Source organism: Vipera berus (genome assembly GCF_964194415.1).
Source record: "Vipera berus genome assembly, chromosome: 6".
Lineage (NCBI taxonomy): Eukaryota > Metazoa > Chordata > Lepidosauria > Squamata > Viperidae > Vipera > Vipera berus.
Window position 1 is genome coordinate 75,209,560 of NC_138208.1, and position 24,882 is coordinate 75,234,441.

At 38.4% G+C, this 24,882-nt stretch overlaps 2 protein-coding genes and 1 long non-coding RNA gene across 6 annotated transcripts in view; all 3 read left to right on the forward strand.

Annotated features, from left to right (window-relative positions):
* Positions 1–9,253, forward strand: part of CAPRIN2 (caprin family member 2) — a 34,834-nt gene extending 25,581 nt beyond the window's left edge. Inside the window, exons 15-21 of the mRNA XM_081331842.1 lie at positions 389–541; positions 1,392–1,592; positions 3,323–3,494; positions 5,309–5,412; positions 6,174–6,237; positions 6,913–7,080; positions 8,336–9,253. Coding sequence (XP_081187968.1) covers positions 389–541; positions 1,392–1,592; positions 3,323–3,494; positions 5,309–5,412; positions 6,174–6,237; positions 6,913–7,080; positions 8,336–8,901 — 1,428 coding nt within the window. The 3' untranslated portion in view covers positions 8,902–9,253. The remainder of the gene's footprint in view (positions 1–388; positions 542–1,391; positions 1,593–3,322; positions 3,495–5,308; positions 5,413–6,173; positions 6,238–6,912; positions 7,081–8,335) is intronic.
* Positions 9,254–9,518: 265 nt separating this feature from the next.
* LOC308670349 lies at positions 9,519–12,308 on the forward strand. 3 transcript variants are annotated; one of them, XR_014027004.1, is made up of 4 exons: positions 9,519–10,455; positions 10,716–10,807; positions 11,184–11,227; positions 11,514–12,308. It is a non-coding gene; the product is annotated as an uncharacterized lncRNA (long non-coding RNA). The 3 variants fall into 3 exon arrangements; XR_014027003.1 differs by having other exon boundaries at positions 11,184–12,308; XR_014027005.1 differs by having other exon boundaries at positions 9,519–10,442; positions 11,184–12,308.
* Positions 12,309–14,138: 1,830 nt separating this feature from the next.
* The window catches only part of IPO8 (importin 8), a 49,919-nt gene continuing 39,175 nt past the window's right edge, over positions 14,139–24,882 (forward strand). For both annotated transcript variants that reach the window (XR_014026958.1, XM_081331430.1), the window contains exons 1-5: positions 14,139–14,323; positions 20,937–21,018; positions 21,698–21,854; positions 23,691–23,849; positions 24,510–24,666. Coding sequence is in view for 1 of the 2 variants with exons in the window: in XM_081331430.1 (XP_081187556.1) it covers positions 14,240–14,323; positions 20,937–21,018; positions 21,698–21,854; positions 23,691–23,849; positions 24,510–24,666 (639 nt within the window). In the remaining variant the exon portion in view is untranslated. The remainder of the gene's footprint in view (positions 14,324–20,936; positions 21,019–21,697; positions 21,855–23,690; positions 23,850–24,509; positions 24,667–24,882) is intronic.

Here is a 24,882-nt window from a genome sequence, read left to right on the forward strand (position 1 = left end):
GTATATTAGTTGTAAGTCAATTTTTTCAGTGCTGTTGTAACTTCACTGAACAAATGGTTGTAAGTCGAGGACTACTTGTGACCTTCGTGTAACATAACTCGAAGAAATTACTGAGCAGTTTATGTCATAAAAGACCATAGTTATTCAGCTTAAAAACAATATATTAAGAATAGGAATTGAGTAAAAAAAATCTGCTCTTTTTTGCTATTTTTACTTTTACATACCTTTGTTTCAGAGAATCCTTCCAAATATTTATAGTAACGTAGGTTATTAAAGATAAATATAACTGTTGGCTTGCAGAAACTGCTGATGTTTGATAATTTTAAATTTAACAACCTAAGTTGTTTGTTGATAGAATATCTGTTTCATTATGGTGCTTCTCTTCAAGGTTCCTACTCCAGTTTCAAGTGAATCACAGATACCACTGACACCCTCAAGAACTAGCGGGTCACCAGTACATCAAGGGAAAGTTTTCCAGTCTCCTCCATCAAGTAGCAGTGCTGTTAATGTAAAAGCACCTCCTTTTCAGGCTATGCAGACTGTAAGTACAATATAATTAGATGTTGGACAACACAACAAAATATTGGTCAAAAATTTTGGTTTTGGCAGCTTCTGTACAAAGAACAGATGGCTTTCATATAAGATATAGGACAACAAAACCACATTTTGTTGAATAGACGTTTCAGATAATCTTAGCTTAACAGCCATTCAAAGTTATGATGGCTCCCTTCAAAAGATACTTTGGACTTGTTTCCAGTGTTCTGATGATTGTGTGTACACACACACACACACACTGCAGTCATGTGATTGCCTTTTGCATGCTTAGCAACTGGCTTGCATTTATAGCCATTTGCAGCATCTTGCAGTCACATGACTGATTTTTGGCAAAAAAAATATTTGCAGTTTCAGTTATTACTTCCAATTTCTGGCAAAAACCACTAGTTGGGTATAATGGATTTGTTTAATGACCATATTCATTTAAATAACTGCCAGAAGAAAGGTAAAATCAGTCACGGTTGTGTGGTAAACTGCTTTAATGACTGCTGCAATGTACAACCATAATTCTGAGCTAAATTATGATCATAAGTCGGGAACTACCTGTAATCTATTTCTCACAATGTTTCATTTCCGAAATTAGAACTTTAGTAAATTAAAAGTCCCAGCATATAACCCTAGATGAAATTAATCAAACATTGCAGAGAAAAAAGTGTGTAAGTTAGACAGGAGATTTCCTGGAAGTTATAGAATCTCTTCTTCATTTCTGCAATGTAAATTATTAACATTTCAGTTTCCCCCAATGAATGATACCTCATTTTGATCTGGGGCACTAAAAGCTGCTGCTTGGGGTTTATATGAGGCTGATATAGTTCATAACATTATGTCTCTTGTAGGTGTTCAAAGTGAATGCACCTTTGCCACCTCGGAGGGAGCAGGATGCGAAAGAGAATTCTCTGCATTCTACGGGATACAGTCAGAATTTTTCAACAGCAAGCACACAGACGCCACCTCCGTGTAAATTACCTTCTACTCAAAATGCAGAACAAATAACTTTTTCACAAGAGTCCCTTTCAAATGGTAAGAAGAATTTCAGTGTAAATCAGTAACTGAAGCGATGAGGCAAGAGATGGCCATGATTCTAAATTCATTTTGAACATTCTATAATATTTAACACACGTTACTTTAAAAATGACAGAAATACTTAAAGTGTTCATATTTGGTTTTTTAGTTCTACTAGAAAACCTTTTACTCATGGAGAAGATGGTGCAGTCTGATGTAACCAGAATGAACATTAAGTTTTAAGCTGGCCGTATGTTTTATACCCCAATCCTGGAAAGTCCCATGATCATCTAAGAAGAATATATGTCATAAAAAGAAAAGTAATTGTAAAGGCAAATGCATTTTAATAATAAGTCAAGAGTAAACATAACAGCCACTGGAAATTGGAAGCATTTCTATTACAGAACTTTAATTGCTTTAATTTGATTTGACTTCTTGAAGGAGGTTTATTTCTCTCTGAGTCATCCAACCTGGCCTGACCGTCATGATTTTTTCAGTCCTTCCTTCTGTCCTCCCAACTCCACCTACCTCTAAAAAGCTAGAAAATATTCAGCTTCCTCCTCATTCTTCCCTGTAATCTCACTTATACTTTCCGTGGGAGTATAATTGGAGACATGTCAAAGCTTTGCCTTTTCCGCCTAACAGTCTCCAATGCATTCCAATGAGAGGATTTGATTTCATCTGCTATGATTGTATGGGCAAGGAGAGAGATTAGTACCTTTGTTGCAAAGCTATAAAATTGTCCATTTTCTGCATTCCATTAATTGGGAACCTATAGTAGAATATTCTCTTTTTGGAGGTAAATGGACAGCTTTTGCCTGTTTACAAATTATTTTTAGGTCCTGGATACTTCAATCAGATGATCTCTGTGGGAGATAAGCAAAGGAGACGCCCACTTCTGAGATGAACGTTGTTTTTGAGTACCTTGTAGTCTTCTCTTATGGTGGGAAAATAGAATGTTGAATTAATTCCTTCTGTAACAAAGAGAGAGTGGATCACACCCTTTTTGATGCAAATGAATGGCAGGAAAACTTAAAATTGCCAAGTTTTGATTTTTCAATGTCTTATGTCCCATCAACAATTCATAGATTTTAATCTACTGGTTTCTTTTGTAGCCGGAAGCGTTAAATACATTTAAACTCATCATTGTCTGTCTTACCATTGACAAGCCTCCAGACTGGCTAGTTTATGTTAATTCCAACTACTTAAAAGGTAAAGGTAAAAGTTCCCCTGCACATGTGTGCTAGTCGTTTCCGACTCTAGGGGCCGGTGCTCATCTCCGTTTCAAAGCCGAAGAGCCAGCGCTTGTCCGAGGATGTCTCCGTGGTCATGTGGCCGGCATGACTAGATGCCAAAGGTGCACGGAGCGCTGTTACCTTCCCACCGTAGTGGTCCCTGTTTTTCTACTTGCATTTTTACGTGCTTTCGAACTGCTAGGTTGGCAGAAGCTGGGACGAGTAACAGGCGCTGACTCTGTGACGCGGCACTCGGGATTCGACCCGCCAAACTGCCGACCTTCTGATAGACAGGCTCAGCGTCCTAACCCACTGAGCCACCGCGTCCCTTTCCAACTACTTAATGAAGTTTTAAATTCAACAAATTTGTTTATTTTTAAACAGTTATTAACAATAACAAGGTAATATATTCCTGTGTGTTACAAGCAGAGTGCAATTAATAAAGATGAGTAATCACATCCTTTTGCTTTGTAGTAGTTTACAGGAATATGTAAGACGTGTACTTCTTACCTTAAGCAGGTACTTGCCAGGCTGAGGGAGCTGTTCCTGTCAGCAATGGTACCCTCACTTTTTATGCAGCACAGACAGCCACTTTCCCTAGACCATCTCAGCCTTTTATTGCAAACCGTGGATCTATCAGAGGTTCTCTCAGGGGTGTAAGATCAGTGGCCAATTCTTATCGCTCTCCTGGTGGATATAAAGGTAAGATCTAGTTTTATGAAAAGGCTGGTGTATGTTATGATGCAGACCTATTTCTATTGCCATTCCAAAGTGAATCCTGAAAGAGTGATAATTAATTGTAGTTCAGATTCTATGGAATTACTCTGTAGTGTCTGGAATACAAGTCTTATTGGAACAAGAATCATACCATTCTGAATAGCATGCCAAGGACACACTGCAGAAGGGGCAGGATGATATATAGACGTAAATTACATTACACATAAATACTGCTTCACAGTTATTTGGCAGTTAAGAGTGACTGTCTCCTCATGCATCTGCACTGATGCTCAGATTTAAAATAGTTCAGTAAATGTGCGAGTAACAAATCATTCTCCCACGCACTAATGTTCTCATACATATATGAGAATCTCAAAGGTAGAGGAGGTAGGGATGGTTTGGAATTCCTTGCTGACAAGCAATAGTTATGGTGGAATATTGGAGCTGCACCATAATAGGCTGCAGATTATGCATCTCTGTAGATCTGAATTCACTGGGTGTAATCCAAGTGACAGAGATTCTTAGTGATGGACCTAGTCCACAGGTCTGCAACCCGCGGCTCCGGAGCCGCATGTGGCTGCGGCTCCCAGTCCTCTGCCATGTGCAGTCCAACAAAAAAAAAGTGGGACTAAAAAAGTTCAACCAATCAATTCAAATATGCAGGGTAGGTGCATATCTTACCTTGGCTCCACTCTTCAAACCTTGTTCTGCGCATGCGCGCATGTACGTGCATGTGCACACATTTTTTGCAGCTCCCAGTTTTTCCTTTTGTGAGGGAACCGGTTCCGAGTGGCTCTTTCACTGTTTCAGGTTGCTGACCCCTGACCTAGTCTTACCTCCCAGAAGTATGGGTGTCTCCAAACCTTGCTTAGAAGTCTGTACTATTCCAGTAACCTTTGGCCTGTACATATGGTCCTTGTTTGGCAACCACCTTTTTAGCAATTGTTTCAACTTACAATGGTTGAACTTACAAGAGTCTCCCTTGGTGTCAAGTCCAAGCTGAAGGATGACACAGCAAAATCCAATCCTTTATTTGTTTGCACTTAATGGACAAAACTAAAACGATAACCTTCTAATCTACTAGATGTATCCTGAAAAATTCTAGGGTGCAACTGCCCTTGAACCTTCCTCCTGCCCCAGTCCAGCTCAGGATTGCACAGTCGCTTAATTTGGGCCTCTGTTTGGGGAAAGCTCTGTGTTGCCAAAACTCCTTCCCCCCTCCAGGTGCACATTCCATCACAACTGATAATTTTGAGAGTATTTATCTTTCTGTCTGTCTGATTCATCAATCTTCCAACCATCTATCACCTGTCTATCATATCTCTCTCTCCCTCCCAATCTCTCTTTTTCTCTCTATTGTATATGGCCACCCATTTCAGAAGAAGGATACAGTAGACAAAAGGTATAAGATACCTGGATTCTTGGGTGCTGTTTTATACTACAAAGAATATTTGAATTATCAATTTAATCATATAAAAAGGATCTAGTCTAATGTGCTGAAATACCAAAGTGAAATGCAAATGATGCTGGTTGCTAAAGAGCATGTTAGACGTTGACTTCCCTTTCCTTGGAAGGGGGGTTGCATATCTTTTTACAGATGGTACTACATAAAGGTAGTTAAAGTTACTGAATATTCAAAATTCTGGTCACTTCCTCTTGGACAACGAATTGGGTCTGTTCTTTTTTATGACACAAGGTGTACGGTGTTACAGTCCACTAATATATAAGTGGCGAAAGGCACATTTTTAGTATTTAATGGAAATATGAAGTGTTTCACACCAAACAACACTTTATTCCAGCAGGTTTTGAAGCTTACAGAGGATCATCTTCAATTCCTAATGGAACCTATAGCCAATTACAACTTCCTGGCAGAGATTACTCTTCAGTGCAGTATTCCCAGAGGGTAATGACTTGACAAGCTTTGTTGAGACCAGATATGCTTTAGAATGTTTTGGCATCCTCTGTTCTGTGCAAAAGTCAAAATCAAGCATTCACTTGACATAAGGGATGCTTTATAAAACCTGACAGCATGCTGTGGCTAGTAATTTAGTATAACTTAATAGTAAGTGCTACCTTAGAGCAAATAAATTGAGTGTAAATAATGGATTATATATTTATTTAGTTATATTTATATACCGCCCTTTCCCTGAGGACTCAGGGCGGTTTACAGGGAATTAAAAAATCCAACATACAAAAGTTAAAACCGAATTAAAAAATATTAAATTGACCCTGTACACAATTAAAACCCCAATTAAAAATTTCTATATCATAGTTCACACCTGTTTTGTATATTTTGTATCCTATTGATGAATTTTAATTTTGGGTTTATATCTCTGAAATTTGTTCACTTTGCTTATTTGATATCAGTCTTTCTTATGAATAATACATTTGAAAATAACCATCAATTAAGTATGCTGGAAAATTAGAACCAGAATTGGCTGTAGTTTAACATTTACAGGCATATGATATATATCCTAATTAAACTAGTGCTAATCAAGGATATTGGACTGCAGATATTTGCCAGGTAGCAGCAAACGTTTGATGTAGGACGTAGCAGAGTTCCCTCCCACTCTACTATCTCACTAATCGTAACAAAAAATTCAAGTGACTGTAAGAACGATGTTGTTGCCCTTTAGTAAATTGAGGCAAATGTTTATGTTCTAGGATATGAATTACCAACCAAACTATAAGCGAGGAGGTATTAATAGTGGTCGAACTAATTCAAGAGGTAAGTTTACTTTTAACATGATTTAAAATGAAAGTCTCTCTTAAGTGACACTGCAGTGCTCAGGTTGCATGATTACACTATGATTTAACCATTCCAGCACACTATGGATTATGTGTATTGTTGCCTAAACAGTCACGTTCAGACTCCATGTTCTTAGGCACTTTGCCTGATACATGCCTGGAAAGGAATCTGAGGCTGCTTTTCCAGGAACCCATTCAGTATACAGGACTTCCATACTTAAGTGCTAATTTTGAAGAGTTAATAACTGCTGGGAATTAAAAACTTTTGCAAAGGTTCTTTTCATTAGAGCAGGGAGAAAAATGTCCATCCCCACCTTTTCCTCAACAAGGATGCCTGATGTTCTTAACTTTCTACTCTTCTCTTCCTCTGAACACTTACTGTCTAGACTCTAGAACATGTACATTTTGCTCTATGCCTGGAACAAATGGAGCAATTTTACTCAGTGTTTCAATGCAAACATTTAAAAAGTAGCCACTTGGATTCTGACAACTAGAAATAGGCTGTTCCATGCACAGAACATTTTGCCCATAGTATTGGGCAAAGTATAAAAGAATTTTTTTTTTTCAGGCTATTGAAGAAAATATTTAGCCATATCAGTTTAGCCATATCAGCTTTATATAAAGTATAAAATCCTTAAAAGCTTCTGTGTTTTAGGTTACAGGCAAGAAAGCAGACAGGAAGAAAACTGCTCAGCAGGTAGCACTCGAGGTAGAACACGTGGTAAAAAATACTTCAGAAGAAGGGAATTGAGAAAAAATGAGAAAAATGAGAAAGAAGCAGAGTCTGAAAATAATCTTGTAGTTGCCAAAATGCACCAATTCAGTTAGTACCGATTAACAATATAGTTGACAGATTGGTAACTTGGTTTTCTACACTAAATAAAAACATATTTTTAAAGAAGCGTCTTTTCTTGGAAGTAAGAGCAATGCATCCTTGCAAAATGTATTTCCTATTGAATAATATAATATTGAAGCAGCTATGGTTATTCGGGTGAGTAAGCAGCCACTATACATTCATAATAAAATATAAATACATATAACATTAAAATTCTATTAATGGGTTTTTAGGCATTCTGTTATGTAAGTCAATGGGGTGTAGTAATTTGGACTAAACAGTTTAGTTTTTGTTTTTATGGTCAGAAGCTGTGAGAATTTAGCTTTAATCTGAAGAGCATCATATAGCATGAAATAGTTCTGGAAATCAAATTATTATAATTCATAATATCCTAACTGTCTCCAACCTGGTATCCTCCAAGTATGTTTTGGATGGTAACTTTCAGAATTCCCCAAACACTTACAGGGCAACAGTTTGGGGAAAATAATATAGTTTTGATAACTATGCAAAAATTTCTTAACAGTAAATTTATATTTCTCACCATGATATGAAAGATACTGCAGATGTCTCTGGTGTCTAAGATAGATTTAAATTATTTCAACCCTGAACTCATTGCAGGTGTGTGTTTAATGCATATATCACCTCTACTCAACTTTTAGAGGGTGAAGGATGAAAAACCTGTTTCTAGCTTAAACGTGCTGGATTGGAGCATGGTAAATTGAGTTGTTTTTTAATGAAATAATACCAATCTGAGAGCCTGGATCTGCAAGGGATTAAAGTAACAAATCTGAACAAATACTGGGGCAAAGAAGCATGGTCAAAATTGGAAGTCAGAGAAAATAAAACCTGGTAAAGTATGGGATATTCTCAAGTCATGGTTATACTTGTTAATTAACTGTTGAAGCCAAAGGTAACACAGTACTATATCTATTAGCCTTAAAAACCCTACATAAATTATTTGTGAAACCATATGTCCTCTTCAGAATTTGAAGAACAAATTTCTAAAAACTAGGGACAAACCAGTAACTGGCACTTGTCTAGATCAGCCTTCTCGTACATGATGCCATCCATATTATGACTGGCTAATATGGGGAATTGTAGCTCCAACAGAATTGGAAATGCTCAGCTGGGGAAGGCTGATCTACTGTATAAATGTTGGCAAACTGAACTTTGAAAACTTCTAAAAATGGATTTCTTAATAGTTACATCAGAACTAACAATTGCTCATGATCTCTAACAGCAGGATGGAACGATTCTTCTCAGGTGAGCAGTCCAGAACGTGACAGTGAGATGTTTAACAGTGGGGACACTGGGCAGGGTGATTCCCGCAGCATCACTCCTGTTGATATGCCTGTGACAAGCCAAGCAGCCACCATACTACCTGTACACGTCTATCCCCTCCCACAGCAGATGAGAGTTGCCTTTTCTGCTGCTAGAACTTCTAACTTGGCTCCTGGAACTTTAGATCAACCCATCGTGTTTGACCTCTTGTTAAACAATCTTGGCGAAACCTTTGATATACAACTTGGTAGGTTCAATTGTCCTGTTAATGGTACTTATGTATTCATATTCCATATGCTGAAGCTAGCTGTCAATGTACCATTGTATGTGAACCTCATGAAAAATGAAGAGGTTCTAGTCTCTGCGTATGCCAATGATGGTGCTCCAGATCACGAGACTGCAAGCAACCATGCAGTCCTCCAGCTCTTTCAAGGAGACCAGATTTGGCTACGTCTTCATAGAGGAGCTATTTACGGAAGTAGTTGGAAATATTCTACCTTCTCAGGATATCTCCTGTATCAAGACTGAACATTGAGCTGCTGCAACGGTTTGGTGAAGGAAGGTGAAAACTGGTGGGCTATTTTCACACTGCATACTGAATACTTAAAACACACCATTCTAAAGTGGGATATATGGTGATCTGTCTTGCAAAGAGTTGAAGTTGGATCAGCACTGATGTGGCACTTTATCAGTTGTGATGTAGCCTTGATAGTAAAGCTCTGAATGTTATGTTTGCACTTACTCTTAAAACTGTAATTTATCAGCTTACTATGCTACTCAAGTTTGCCTCAAGTCTAGGTTATTCGCAACGCCTTGTGCCTAAATAAAAAAAATATGCCTTAGTATCAATGTTTGTGCTACTGTAATAACTGGGTCATATTATCACCCCATTAATTTTCTGGAGGGCTGTGAAGACTTGGCTTGTTCATTCAGGCAAGATGCTAGGATAGAACTGAACAAATACAAGTGTGAATTTAGAGTTAGTGGGATGGTGCTGTAATTGAGCTATGTGGTGGTGAGGTTCAGTTGACCAGATTTCATTGTTTTTATTAAACGTTATTTTGAGCTGCCTTAGGGTTATCACTATAAGATAGGTGGCCATATAAGTTCATGAATAAATAAGATTCCACTGGAGAAAGAAAACATCCACACACAGTTATGAAGTATGTTCCTTGTATGTGAAAAGTTGCGGATTCAATCCCACAAATCTGGTAGAAGAAATAGTTGATGATGAGTTCCCTGGAGAATTACTACTACTAAAAATTAGATCATTCCCCAATCTGTAACACAACATAATACATCATTTTTATTTTTTAAATGTTGAAAGCAAGTGGAATATTTGAGACGTAAGATTCATTTCCTGTTTATGTAATTATGTACAATTTGAGTTCTCAACACAGCAGCCGCAGGAACCTCTCTCGATTCCCAGGATTGGGAAACTAGCACCCACCATAGCAAAACACCAGCTGTAAGCATCACCGTTTCTAAAACTGCTTCTGGCCTTGTATTTACCTGGCAATAGTTCAATGCTTAAGAGCTATACTTTCCTGCCTGGGGAAAAAAAGGTAAGGTGGCAGAAATTGGGCAAGTCATCATGTACAGTAAATGGGCACTGTGACTGGCCATACCAATCATGGTGTAAGAACATTAGATGTTTCTCAAGTTCTAAATGTGTCCCTAAGCCCCAAAAGTTGAAAATCCTGACTTTGTATTATAGTCACTGTCCCTACCAGTTTTGATGTGAATGCTACAGCAGAAAAATAACCCTACAGGTAATTATGTAAATGGGGAGATGATAAACCTCTACACAAGCAGGATTGTTACATCTTATTAACCACTAGTATTGTTGGTCGCTTTGCTTCAGATTTTACACCTTTGTTATAAAACTCTTGTGTTGTTGGAAATGAGTGGCTATGTCACTCAAGGTGTTTACTAGGAACTGTTGCCCTTGGACCTCTGAAGACTAAAGGCTTGAAGATCTGCACTATAGCATCACTGTGGAACCACTCTGGAGTCACAATTGAGGACTTTATTTGAAACTACCTGAACAGCAGATTGGAAGAATACCCGTAAGCAGAGATGGTAAATTCTCCTCTGCGTTCTCCATTCAAGTTGCCTCTACAACTTTGGTTCTGTTTTATTTTACATTCCTGGTATTGGTGTACAAGAACAACTACTAAACATCTAAAAAGTGCCTCTCTCTTTTTTTAAGTTCCCAATTTGACTCAGCATTTTATAAATTCTAAAAGGCCCTCCTATTTTTCCAAATGACAATTATGTTAACTAAACTATTTGTGAAGCTTTTATCACAACCTCTAGCCTTTTCTCTCTCTCCATCAAAGGATTCAGTTGGCTTATGTCCTGAAGGCAGCTCCAGATCTTTTTGTGAATGTGTGCGGTATTGAAAAGCTTGCAAACATCTCAGTATGGTGAGGTAATAAAACATTTTAAACTTGCTTTTTTGTTACCCTTTTTAAAAACAATGAACAGGTTAACAAATATTAAAGCTATGCTTGTGTGACAAAGTAAAAAAACACATTTGAAACTTGCCTATTTACTATACAGATTTTTAAATGGTGTTTTTTTTTGTACAGTAACTGTTTCTTGCAAACAGTTTTCAGTTATTAGTAGTAATCCTATTGATAAAGTCTTACTGTTGTGGATTGTTTCATTTGCAACAAACAAATCTACAAAAGTTATTCCTGAATTATCCACAAAAGTTATTCCTGAATTGTAGCTGTATGGAAATGTATTTGGCCCCTTTTGGATGTTCTGAATATTTGCTTTCCTTTGCAATTGAATATGATCAGAGCTTCAAGTGGATCCATCTGAAAGTGAATGAAGAAATATAAAAGTTAAGTACTTGTTTCATTTACTTCCCAAAGTCATCCAATCTGCAGCCAAACTTGTTGCATCACATTTAACTGCAATAACTTAATAAATAGTTCCTATAATTGGAGATCAACCTCACATTGCTATGTAGGAATTTTGGCCAATTCCTCCATGGTGTATTGTTTTAATTCAGTAGCTTTTGGAGGTTTTCCAGTGGAACTTCCACAGTTCAATGACATTTAGGCCTGAGTTTTGATTTAGCAACTCAAGAACACTGAGTTTGTTTTTCTTTATCCATTCTCTTGCAGATTTGCTTATGTTTGGGATTGTTCTGTTGCTGCATGACCACTTCACCTCAACTTTAGATGTCAGAAAGATGGCCTGATACTGTTCTGAGGAATTATTAAAAGTAGAATTCATACTTTGTTTATTCAATGATACCAAGTCATCCAGAGGTTGAAGCAGCAAAGTATCTCCAAATTATGGCACTACCCATTTCTATGTTTGATCATTGGTATGAGGTTCTTATTGTGGAATGCAGTGTTTTGGCTTCCACCATTCCTAATTGAACTTGTGTAACTTGAAAGGTTCCACCTTTTGATTTATTTGTCCACAGAACATTTCTCAAGGAGGCTGTAGATTCATCCAGCTGTTTGACTAAATTTGAATATCTATGGCTTTCTCGCTACTCTGTTTTGTACAGTGCTTTTCTAATGGTACAGTCAAAATTTGCCCAGATCCTTGGATTACATTCTAGGTTTTTTTGTGACTTCCTAGCCAGTTCTGTTCTATACTCTGATGTGATGAGAGCCACTTTTTTTTAAAATGCACAATTATTTCAATTGATCTTAGTTGCAAGGCTGTCTCTGGTGAAGCTTCAGAGGATTAGAATGGTTTTGTAGCCTTTTTCAGGCAAATGGGGATCAACAATATTTTACAGATGTCTTCAAAAATTTATTCTGAGCTGAGAGAGATGTGCCTTAGAATTTTTGTGGTGTGAACATTAGAGATCATTAGCCATAATTATGCCCTTTATTTGATGGCATGATTTTCTCATCCTGTAACACGTTGGTTGATCTGTTTATGAAATAAAGGAAACAAGCACTAAACTTTGGTGTTCTTTTTCATTTAGACCGGGGGTGTCAAATTGCCAGCCCGCGGGCCGGATGCATCACGTGGGCCAGATGCCTCACGTGGAAGCTGCACCCAGCCCATTGCCGACTGGCAAAACAGTCCCGATACATCGCACAACGTCATGTGACGTCGTGAGTTTGACATGTCTGATTTAGACTATCAGTAGTATCTGTAGCTCTGATACAAGCTAAACTAAGTGAAATGTGATCTGAGCTAAAAAAATTGAGAACACCCAAAGGGGTAAATATTTTTTTAACTGAATGATATGTGATGTGTGGACATAAAGAGGCTTCCTGATATCTACAGAATACTGGAAAAATTCAAACTCATGTCAGGGATATGTCACTGATCATGGTTGCTACATGTATGTGTAGATGCTGAATGCACTGGGACCTGGTATTTTATGCAGAACATACAGGTTTTTATGCAGATTTCAGTACTAGAATTAAATGCTGAAAAATGCTTAAAATCATTTCAATAAGTCTCATCGTGTTTATATTCAGTAGTAGGTAATATGAAAGCTGTGTATCTGTTACATAGCATATAAACAATTCAAGAATCTGTTGTTCCTATTTCCTAAAAGAATTTTGCATGTGTCTTGTTACATTCAGTACTTTGGTAAGTTATTAATTTTATGTTTTTGAATATTAGCTACCCTCCGTTGTTTTCCATCAGCTGCAAACTAGCTAAGATATTCCTCCACCTCTTCAGGGAATGAATGAAAATGTTAACAAGTGTGCTGGGCCAGCGTATTACAACCCATTTCAATGAGTTACAGAGAACTCATAATGTTCAAGCCAACTGTGGCTTCTAACATACACCAGCCATTCAACCAACGTAGAATAAACATACGGGATTTTTGGAACGAAGTGGATTTCCATTTAGCAAAATTACAAAACCCTCCCAGTAAAAAAATGAAAAGTCTGATTATTGTTAATTGGTATAAACAAAATATGCGCATCCTCTGAAAACACAGAGGGAGAAATTCCCAGGCAGGCTGATCTAGTTACTACTATATAAGAGGGATCCATAAGTAGTTTTTCTCCTTAAGCAGTTTTTGTTCCCTGCCCCCTTTTTCTAATCTGATAGAAATATATTTATTTATTTATTTATTTTTGGGACTTATATGCCGCCCTATCTCCCGAAGGACTCAGGGCAGCTAAACAATAAAAACAATACAAAATTTAAAAGAAATTAAATAAACAGCCCCAAAATAAATTAACTAAACAATTAAAAATACAGGTAGTCCTTGACTTACGACAACAGTTGAGCACAAAATGTCTGTTAGTAAGACATTTGTCCCATTTTATGACCTTTCTTGCCATAGTTAAAATAATCACCACAGTTGATAAGTTAGTAACCCAGTTAAGTGAATCTGGCTTCCCCATTGATTTGCTTGTCAAAAAGGTGATCACATGACCTTAGAACAGCAACAGTCATAAGTGAGGCGCCAAGCAGCCGCATTTTGATCACATGATCAGGGGGGCTGCTACAAAGGTCGTAAGTGTGAAAAACGGGTCACAACTTTTTAAAGTGCGTTTATAACAAAGGTCATTAAATGAACTGTTGTAAGTCGAGGGTTAGCTACATAGGAAAAGAGGAGAGAGAGAAAGCCTAAGCCTCCGGTCTCCGTGCAGGAAACTACGGTCCTTTACCGCAGCGAGCAGTTCGCGCGCCGTTTCTTTCCGTACAGCAATATGGCGCCCAACGTACCGGCGCCGCGAGAACGGCGAACGGGGGTGGGGAGGCGGGTGGCGCGCTGAAGCCGCAAAGTGTCGTCTTCGCGACAGTTTGGTTGTCGTAAACCGGTGAATGGCTGCTGTGTAGCCAAAGGGGGAAGGAGGGAGCCGGCGAGCGTGTGCGGCGGCCGCTCTCCTTCCCGTCGAGGCTCTGAGAGACCATGGATCCCAACAGAATTATCCAGGCGCTCAAGGGCACCATCGACCCCAAGCTGCGCCTCGCGGCCGAGAATGAGCTCAACCAGGTAAGTCCGCGATGGGCTTGGGCCTCGGCCGGGGAAGGGGCGTCCTTCGCGCCCGAGGATCTCTGACGAGGTCGGCCGCCCCCTTCCCGTCCGGCCGCCTCGTTCCCTTCCGACGGAGCGCCTGTCATCATTGCTTCTTGCAGAAGCCTCGAAGGAGAAAGCCCGCATTATTCCCGAACTACAGCCGTACGTTAACACTCAGGCTGTTGTGTGAATCCAGCCCGCGAGGTTAGTTTAGGGTTCCGTGTTTCAGGCGCGTCCAGAACGTGCACTTGTTCTTGCCACTTTGAGGCTAGGTAATGTGGTGCAAAGTGCACAAAAGGACTAGGAAACGCTACGTTGAAGAAATAAAGGAGGCACCAGATGAGAAAAAGAGAAAATATGCATAGCTAAATCTGATTCACCCCCACTTTCTTCATGCCTCCTACGTTGCCGTTTGTTTTTTTAAACTTTTTTAGGTTTCACATTTTCGGGATTTTATCTGCTTCATCTATCACAGCTTTCTTTTTTTCTTCCTTAATATATTTATTCGGCAGTTCGATCAGGATTCATCTCTTTTCTGTAACCGCCTCATATGATATTAGTCAGGCATTCCTGTATTCATTTCTCATTTATTCAGTGCCCATTTACGTAGGATTTACTCATTTTGACAGATACACTTCTTCCTGTTCCCACTGCATTTCCATTATATTCAGGCTTTGTTTCCACTGATTACCCAACTCCCATTACTGTATAAGAAAATGGATAGAGACAAGCTGTTTTGTTTTGTTTTTAACATTCCTCACAGCAGATTACATAGTAATCTTTCTGCCACAGTTTAAACTCCTAAAATTTCTCAAACCATTCCCAGTTCTGTTAAACATTCTACCAAGATACACAATTGCATGTATTTACTCTAGCTTATTGCTGTTTATGTTGCAGTCATTCATTTTGTTTTCTAAAACCTTTGTCTTTCAACTACTAGTACATAGCTCCATATTGCAGCATACAATCTGTGATTTGCTGTAAGTCATTCATGTTCTTATTTTTTTTTATTAAAGAGTTTTACAAAAACAAAATTTTACAATATATCCCCAAATCCCTCCCACCCCAAACCCACCCACTTCCCCCCCCACTTCCCAGAGCTAAATACAGGATTATAGTTACAATAATCATATTCTAAATAAAAATTATGCATAATATACAATTAACCAAATTCATAATGTGCTTTAACTCCCCTTTAATATAACTACAAACAACGTGCTAATAAGAATATCCCACTAAAATCTACTCATAAGCTAAATGGAACTTTTTAGTCCCATATTTGTTCTGAATATAATTTATCCATCTCCTCCAAACTGAAATATATCTTTCCTGTGAGTGATCCTTTAGATAAGCAGAAATCTTAGACATTTCTGCAAGATTCGAAACTTTAAACACCCATTCTTCTATAGTGGGCAAACTATCCTTCTTCCAATATTGTTCCACCAGTAACCGTGCTGCTGTTATCATGTTCAACATCAAGTTAGTTTCTTTGACATCACAATCTACAACAATACCCAATAGAAACAATTGCGGAGAAAACTTTATCTTTCTCTTAAAAATCTTTTGAATGTTCCACCAAATTTTAATCCAAAAAGCTTTTATATTTCTACAAGTCCACCACATGTGAAAATAGGTAGCTTCTAAACTACCACACCTCCAACATTTAGACTGTAAATTAGGATACATGTTGGACAACTTCTTGGGATCCAGATGCCATCTATAAAACATTTTATAAAAATTTTCTCTTAAATTTTGAGCCTGAGTAAATTTAACATTTCTGACCCAAATTATCTCCCAGGTGTCCAACGAAATTGGTTCCTGAATATTCATGTCATTCATGTTCTTAGCGAACATCTTGGTATGGTCTGTTTACAAAATTATACAGGTATCTCTTACATCTTGAACTATCATCATCATCATCCTAGCCATTCTCTATCCACGGCAAGATGAAGGCCTCTTCCACATATTTCCCACCAGTAAGGTCTTGATCTTTCCTTTGCCAGTTGGGCCCACAATACTTGCTGATGTCATCACTCCCTCTTCTTTTAGGTCTCTTTTGTGAACGCTTTTTATCAAATGGAATCCGTTCTATGACTGTCTTAGTCCAGCTGCCATCACTTTTTCTTGCTATGTGACCAGCCTATTCCCATTTCAATTCTTTTCCTCTTTTGATGGCATCATATATATTTTCATTTGTCTCTAATCTATGTGCGGGTCTTTCTATCTTGTCTTGTGGTGTCCACCATGTATCTTTCCATGGCTCTTTGCATCAGTTGTAGCTTTTGTATTGTGAGGTTTGTGTTCATGTTTCACTGGGATATGTTAGAACCACTATCTTAATCTATAAAAACATTAAACAACCAAGGGGACATCATCCGGCGGATAACACCCAGGGGGAGGGCCTTCTCAGTGGGTGCGCCTGCCCTTTGGAACCAGCTGCCCATGGAGCTTAGGACTGCCCCCGACCTTCGATCATTTTGCCGAGACCTGAAGACCTGGCTCTTCGAGCTTTCCGGCCCAGGCTGAGTTTTAATTGGGGTTTTAACTAGGGTTTTATATGTTTTATATTTTTTCAGGGATTTAGTTTAATCTTTGTAATTGTTCTTAATTTTTGTGTTGACGTTTTATATGCCCTGTAAACCGCCCTGAGTCCTACGGGAAAGGGCGGTATATAAATTCAATAAAATTCAAAAATTCAAAATCCATCCTTGTCTTTATCTCTGCTTAGAGCCGAACCATCCACTAATCATTTCATTTATTTTCAGGAATTACATTATTTTCATGATACATACATTACGTTCAACAAATCTTCATGTCTATATTCATGCAAAACATTCCATAATTTGAACCTGTTTACCTTATCATCAAGTTATTTCCCTCACATTTATATATATGGCCTGCTAAAAAACAAAAGCTTAACCTGTATTTCCCAATTTTTTTCCACTGATATTTCTTGGGGACTTTCAATCAGAATTTTGCAAAGTTATTTCCAGGCATACTTAACAAACTAATTATGTGATAGTTTTGCATTTACTCTTGTTACCTTTGTCTTTGCACTGTATAAGGGAACTGTAACATTATCCTTTCTGTTGTCAGATATAGCTGCCCCACATGCACATCAAATATCACATAGCTACTTCATAAGCTGAGCACACCCATAGTTTAATATTTCACCTGTTAAATTTCTCCAGCCTTACAATGATTCAACTTTGTCATAGCGTTTACAATTTCCTTCTTATTTTTTTCTTGGACACAAATATTTTTAGTTCTATACTCTGCTCTTTGACACAGAGTCCCAATCCCTGGGCCACAGACTGTCACTGGTCCGTGGCCTTCCAGGAACTGGTCCACGCAAGTAAGCAAAGCCACATCCATGCATGCACTAGATCCAGGCAGCCTGTGACACCACATTCCCTGGACTGTGGGAAAACTGCCCTCTATGGGACCAATCCTTGGTGCCCAAAGGTTTAGGGGCCACTGCTTTGATACATTTGTATAATTTGCAGCCAGTTCTGAAGTATAACAACTATCACCCATTTATAGGTTCCTCATTTCATATGTAGTCGCAACAACCTAGAGGACAGCAATTCATGCAGTTCATAAAAATATAAAATTTAGGTTTTTATATTAAACCTGCACCTTGTTTCTCCCACTTTTCCTGTCTAAAATTACTCCTTACTGTTCTTGAACTTTTAGATACTGAAGCCTCTCAGTTTTGCACCTTTTGATATTGATAGTTTTTGGTTTTCTTCTTTCTTTCTGGTTGTGCTTTGAAAATAGGGCTGCATTTATCCTCAGATGTATGTGGTCCTGAATATTTAATGCTGTAGATTAGAAGCATTAAATTGATATAAAGGTGTGCTAGATATCTGCATGGACTGAAATGTGTCCTTTGTATGTTACAGCTCCAACTGTTTAGTTTTATCAAATAATAAAATGTATTGTTTTAGACCCAAACCCACTTTTTCTTAAGTTTGGCCTCTTATTAAAATTGTAGTAACATCTTTTCCATATGAAGTTGCTGATAACTTATTATGTGGCATATAAGCCCAGGGAGTAATATCTATACTTCTACACTGACCTTGTCTCAGATCAAAATATCAGGCCTTGGTTGATTCCTGAATGACTCCAGGGCTCTACATTAGACTGGATTTTGTTTTAACCCTAAAAAAAGATAGTGGCCAGTCACTTTTGTATTGTTGTCATAAAAATTGCAGGGACACTGGCATGTTCATGAAGTCAGCAGGAGTCAAGGTTGACTCAAAGAAGATTGTAGTTTGTAGTCTGGGGTGCTGTCCAGGAGAACCTAGTGCTGATGCATTGGCACTTTTTTAAAGGTTTCCATTATGTATAATTTCATTTTGCAGAATAACTTATCATGAGGGCAATCTGAAGAATTAATTGAGTTGAACAGTTCCAAGAAATACCAGTCTCATTGTCTTCTGGGAAAACAAGGGCCTTGGTTAGACAATATGATATTCTAAACACAATGTGTTAAGTACCTTGCATCAAAAGACATCCGCCTATTTAGACTGTAATAAGATAAGGTGAATGAGATAGTAAAATATCCTCTACAATAAAATTGGTCTTCGGTCCCATAGGAATAAATTAAAACTGAAACTGAAATATAAAAGTTATTATTTGGTAATATATCGTTAGAAGTTCATTTTCCACTTAAAAATCACATCTCCGTATTGAACTTTAAGCTAAAATAACTTGGTTGACATAGTTAAATCATTTATAGATATAGAAGCCTGCAGATAGTAAATAATGTATTCCATTAATGCTATAAATTATATATTAAATTAACATATGAAGGCTAACATCCAAATTTTGGATGTTATACTATTCCATGTACAGTATAAGATCAGTGGTGGGATTCAGCCAGTTCTCACCACTTCGGCAGAACCGGTAGCTAATTTTTTGTTACCCAGGCCCAGAATGGAATTCAGAAACAGCATCCACACGGAGAACTGGTTGTTCACATATTTGAATCCCACCACTGTAGGATTGTAGTGTAGGAGTGTTTCCAATTAGAATTAAATTCTTTGTCACATGATAGTATTTCTTGCTCATATATCACTTACCTGTACCTGATTTATTTGTGCCATCTATTTGTTACATTCTTTCCAAAGTATATAATAATAAAATAGAAAACAAAGAAGAAAAAATAGAGTAAAAGTGGATGGTCTATTCTGTGAGAGACCTAGTAACATTTGAATTTGCTACTGATTGGGAAGCAGGAGACCCCTGAAACATAGGAGATTTTAATATTCTACAGTTCTGCATTTTAATATACTACATTTGTTTTCATTTAGAAAAAGTTAGCTTAGTTTGTACTTGCAAAAATCACTCATGGACTGATTTTTGTAATGTTAAAAAATATGTTTTACTGAACGGTGGCAATCCAGAATTTCTGTTGGATGTCTTTGAGCCAAGATCATCTTTAGTGGCTTAGGATCTGAATACATAAAGTCAGCATAGATTTTCATGTTAACCCTTAAAAAGGTAAAGGTTCCCCCGCACATGCGTGCTAGTCGTTTCCGACTCTAGGGGCCGGTGCTCATCTCCGTTTCAAAGCCGAAGAGCCAGCGCTTGTCCAAGGACATCTCCGTGGTCATGTGGCCGGCATGACTAGATGCCAAAGGCACACGGAACGCTGTTACCTTCCCACCGGAGTGGTCCCTATATTTCTACTTGCATTTTTACGTGCTTTCGAACTGCTAGGTTGGCAGAAGCTGTACATAATTACATGCTGTCTAAAGTAAATAAGTGAAGACACACAAACTTTAAATCCATAGCAATTTTACGTTTATGACTCCCTCTGCCCCTCTCTGTGGTTATATGCATTTCAAAAGTGGCCTCTTGTGACCATCAAAGCAAAACTTTCAAAGGGGGACTTTGAAAAATTCATTTGGCTCAGTGTAGTTGTTTCCATGGCTTCCCAGATTGTTTGCACCTGATTGTAGAAAGCACATCTGGTGGATCAGCCAACAAAGTGAAACAGCTGTGCATTCAGCTCCGAGACATCTGTGTCCAACAGAAGATCTGATGACTATTCCTAACCTCATCCTTCAAATGAGAAAAAAAATGGACTGGAAATGGGGGGATCAGTGGGGATTTTAAGAGTGGGAATTATAATTGTTTGCTTCCTGGTAGCCCCTCTCTTTTGCTTCTTCCTTTATTAATGAACCAGCACCCCAGCCATGTGCCTCACCCACTAAACCATTTTGCTGCTGAATTTCAGTGGCACTATCTTGGGATGTATGAGGGCTACAGGGAGGGTTGGGTTGTTGATTCCTGTTGCATAAGATGAAAACAGATAAGGTCAAGTGAATGTTTTAGTATTAGGAGAGTTGTGGTTATTAACAGATTGGATATTAAATTCCTGGCCTGCTCCGGAGACCTCCACTGCAAAAGATAGCAGAATGGCTTCTTAATCTTAAAACCAAACAGTCTTTGTTGAGTCTAACTCAACTGTTTTTCAATAGGAGAGTGATGCTTAAGTCTCTGTTAATAACTGAAGTACCTAAGAGGGCTTGATACTGCTATCTATACTTTGCTGATTAACCTTTTATATCCTTTTCAGTCCTACAAGATAATAAACTTTGCGCCCAGTCTGCTACAAATCATTGTTTCTGATCAAGTGGAATTTCCAGTCAGGCAAGCAGGTAGGTGAAGTTCTGCAGCTTGCCTCCTATCTATCATCTTTAGAACTGAGTGGTTAGTCAACAAATTGAAACTATATATATATATATTTTAAAAAACACGATTTATTTATTTAATTTATTTAATTCAGTCTATGCCACCTGACTTCAAATGACTTCAGGCAGTTTTCAACGTACCAAACGGTATAAATAAGAAATCACCAACTAGAAAAGCAGAGGGGGAAAAAGAACAAGATGGGGGAACCCTGCAGAAACCCCAGAACATCCTACTAACATCTAACATCCAGCAGAGGGGGATGAAACCACCCTAGTCCAGGGCCTGGGAAAAGAACTAGGTCTTTATGGCCCTTTGGAAGGCCGACAGTATGGGAGCCATCTTGATCACAAGGGGTACCTCAGTCCGGTGCAAATGCAAATGCCATTCTTGGTTATTGCTTCTGGTGGATCTATACTTTGTGTATTGGGTTATCTCTTTCTAAATGGCATCTACATTTCACTACTAGGATTTTAGTTCTTAGTTTCTTGTATGCCCATTGGTCTTGAATTGTTATTCTCCTTACCGATTGCCCTAACTCTTTGTTTAAAACGAGATTTATCAACAGCCCTTTCTATACACTTCTCTCTCCTTCTCCTTCTTTCTCTCTCTTTCTCTCCTCTCCTTTCCCTCATTTTTTAAATACAGCTGCTATTTACTTGAAGAACATGGTGACACAGTACTGGCCAGACCGGGAGCCCCCTGCCGGAGAGGTGATATTTCCATTCAATATTCATGAAAATGATCGTCAGCAGATTCGGGATAACATTGTAGAAGGAATTATTCGTTCTCCAGACTTAGTGAGGTATGTTAAGGTTCAGGCTGGGACATGCCCCCAAAAGTCCTGAATTTTATACCAAGGCAAGCAGATGCTTCTTCTTAGAATATATTGGGCAGATTTCAATAACTTGAATAGATGTTTATTCAGCGTAGTGTTGCTTTGAGAAATTGTACTTTGAAAGGGTCTCATATTACACAAGCATGTAGTGAGTCAAATCAATCACTTCTCAAATCGTTCTTATGTGGAAATGTATTCCAGAACTTTTTCTAAATAAGATGATCGTAACAATTTATGTAGAAATCTGCTGGGACAGAAAAAGGATAAAGTATAATTATAGTTCTTAAAATATGCCTCATGCCTTTTATGACATCAGGGCAAAATTGTTTTCCAGATAAAACTAAAAAGAGTAGAAATTTAAAATACCTTATTGTACAAAATACTGCAAACTCTTCAGCAGGAAATACCTCAAGACTTTACCTTATTCTGTATGCTAGAGAATTACTGGCACCAAAATTGGGAGGAACATTGGCTCTCGTAGTTAGGATGCTGGGTTGGAGGGTAGCAAACCCACATTTGAGACCCAAATGCTGCTGTGGGCCAGGGTGAGCTCCCATCCTTTGCTCCAGCTCCTGCGGGGACATGAAAGGAGATCCCAACTGAGTGTCCCCAGGCAACAGTGATGTCACCAGCTAATCCTTTCAACCTGGAAGCGCCTTGGTGCTTCCAACACAAGTGCGATGCAATCAAAGTTGGGGGATATCAAACTGAGTAAATAAATGCAATCCCCATGAGAGGGCAATGATTACTGTACATAGTGTGGCTTACACCCAATATAGAACGTGGAACTGGATTCTTATTTTGCTGTTTTAGTTGGCTATCAGCCCCCAAGGTCTAGTTAAAGATCTTCACTTTTTTCTGGTATAGAATAATGCAAGCCTATGCAGGGAATTAAGAAAAGAGTTGTAATCATAGAATTTCAGAATCATATATCCAACACATATCATAAAATCAGAGTTGGAAATAACTAAGAGGTCATCTGTGCCAACCCTGTGCACCCTGCAGGGTTCATTATACCATCCCTGATAGATAATTATCCAGCCGATATATGAAACCTCCAGTTTCAAGCACAGAGTATCCCGGGTTTGGAAAAGTTTTATCTGTTTCTGGATTGTCTAAATGAGAAAAATTGTCTGAAAGCTTGGCAAACCTTACTGTCATTCTTTCCAAGGCCATTTATAGATGTACATTTTGACTTTTGTGTCTGGTGAATATTAATTTGAATATATTATTTGTTATTTAATAAGTGGGAGCAGAGAGAAGAAAGGAGTGATCCTTTCTGGATAATTACATCCCATGTTGAACTTTTTTTTTTTTTGGCCTGTCCTTTAAAATAGGTCCCCAACTCCTGGGCTGCGGCTCACTGCCATGGCCCACTTGGAACTGGCCCGTGAAAGCAGTGAGCGAATGCGGGCACCCACACAGCTCCACTTGCACAAGCAGCAGGTGAGCATGCACATGTGCACAGCTGCATTTGCACAACTGGTGGGTGTGCTTCCCTGCCGCTCATGCAAATGGAGCTGCGCCATGCTTGCCTGCCACCCATGTGGAACAATCCCCCTCTCTTCCCCCCCCCCTTCCCCGCTGGTCCACAAACCAGGAAAGGATGAGGACCGCTGCTTTAAAAGCGTTTTGATGTTTCTTTTTTTTAGAAGAATTTGTTGATAGCTATTATTAGATTTTTTAAAATGCATGCGTTGTTTTGGTATATGTAATTCAGGAGTTGATGAAGCAGGTCTTTTATCAGACCCTCTTTCTGTTTTTTCCTTCACTTTATCCTTTCCTGATCTTTTTTTTTCCCAGAGCCCAGCTGACAATGTGCCTTCGTGCTATTATTAAGCATGACTTCCCAGGTCACTGGACAGCAGTGGTAGACAAGATTGGGTTTTACTTGCAGTCGTCCAATAGCGGAAGCTGGCTTGGAAGTCTCCTGTGCCTGTACCAATTGGTAAAAACCTATGAGTAAGTGGATCTTCCTCAAGGAGAAAGTGTCTATCCTAGCAGCCACAGAAGGTGACCAAATCTAGAAATAATCTCCTAGTTCATGAGTGCATCTTTCTGGTTTCTTGCAAAACTAGCTTTCTTATTCTGTAAAGACATACAGGTGGAGACTGGAGGGTGTTGTTCATACAGAGGAAAGCATTTAAGTTAGGAAAAAATTCCTCACACAAAGTAAAATAAGGTATGAATGAGAATCTAATTCTTGGAAACACAAACTTTCCCCTTTCTATGTACAGTGGCTTTTCTCCAGGTAAATTTGGGAAAGCTTGATCACCCAAATAATGAGAGATAAAAGTGAAATGGCTGATTCAGTTGTAAGATTGTGTATTGTACCTGCAATCTCATACCATTTTATTTACTATGAAGCTATGTTCCAAAATGCCACTGATCTGGGGTGCTAAAATTGGTTAAAGTTAACTCTAATGTGGGCAATACTTAACTCTAGGAAAATTAAAATAGCTTCTCCTTTCTGCTTTATTTGGATTTATAGTATTGTCCTGCAGAGATGAGAGAAGGATTACAGCATGTACCAGTTTCATCTTTTTTAAAATCAAAATGAAGCAAATGCAACAAGAGTAAACTTTACTCCTGAATTGTGTTTGGCTCTGATTCCTTCCATAGATATAAGAAAGCTGAGGAACGAGATCCTCTCATTGCTGCAATGCAAATATTCTTGCCTCGAATTCAGCAGCAGATGATCCAGCTTCTTCCTGACAACTCCCATTATTCTGTGCTCCTTCAGAAACAGATCTTAAAAATTTTCTATGCACTTGTTCAGGTATGAACCTGTATACTGAAAGCAGCAACAGGATGAAAATTTCCAAAAAAACAACAAACCCCTTTTTAGAGTTGGGAGCCTCAAAATGCATATTTTGAAGTATACAGTCGTTGATTTCAGAACAGCTACGGTACTTTCAAACCTGTGTATTGAATTTCTGGGCATACAGCATTTGATTAAACAATTTAGTAATGAGAGTGTATCTTATTTACTTAT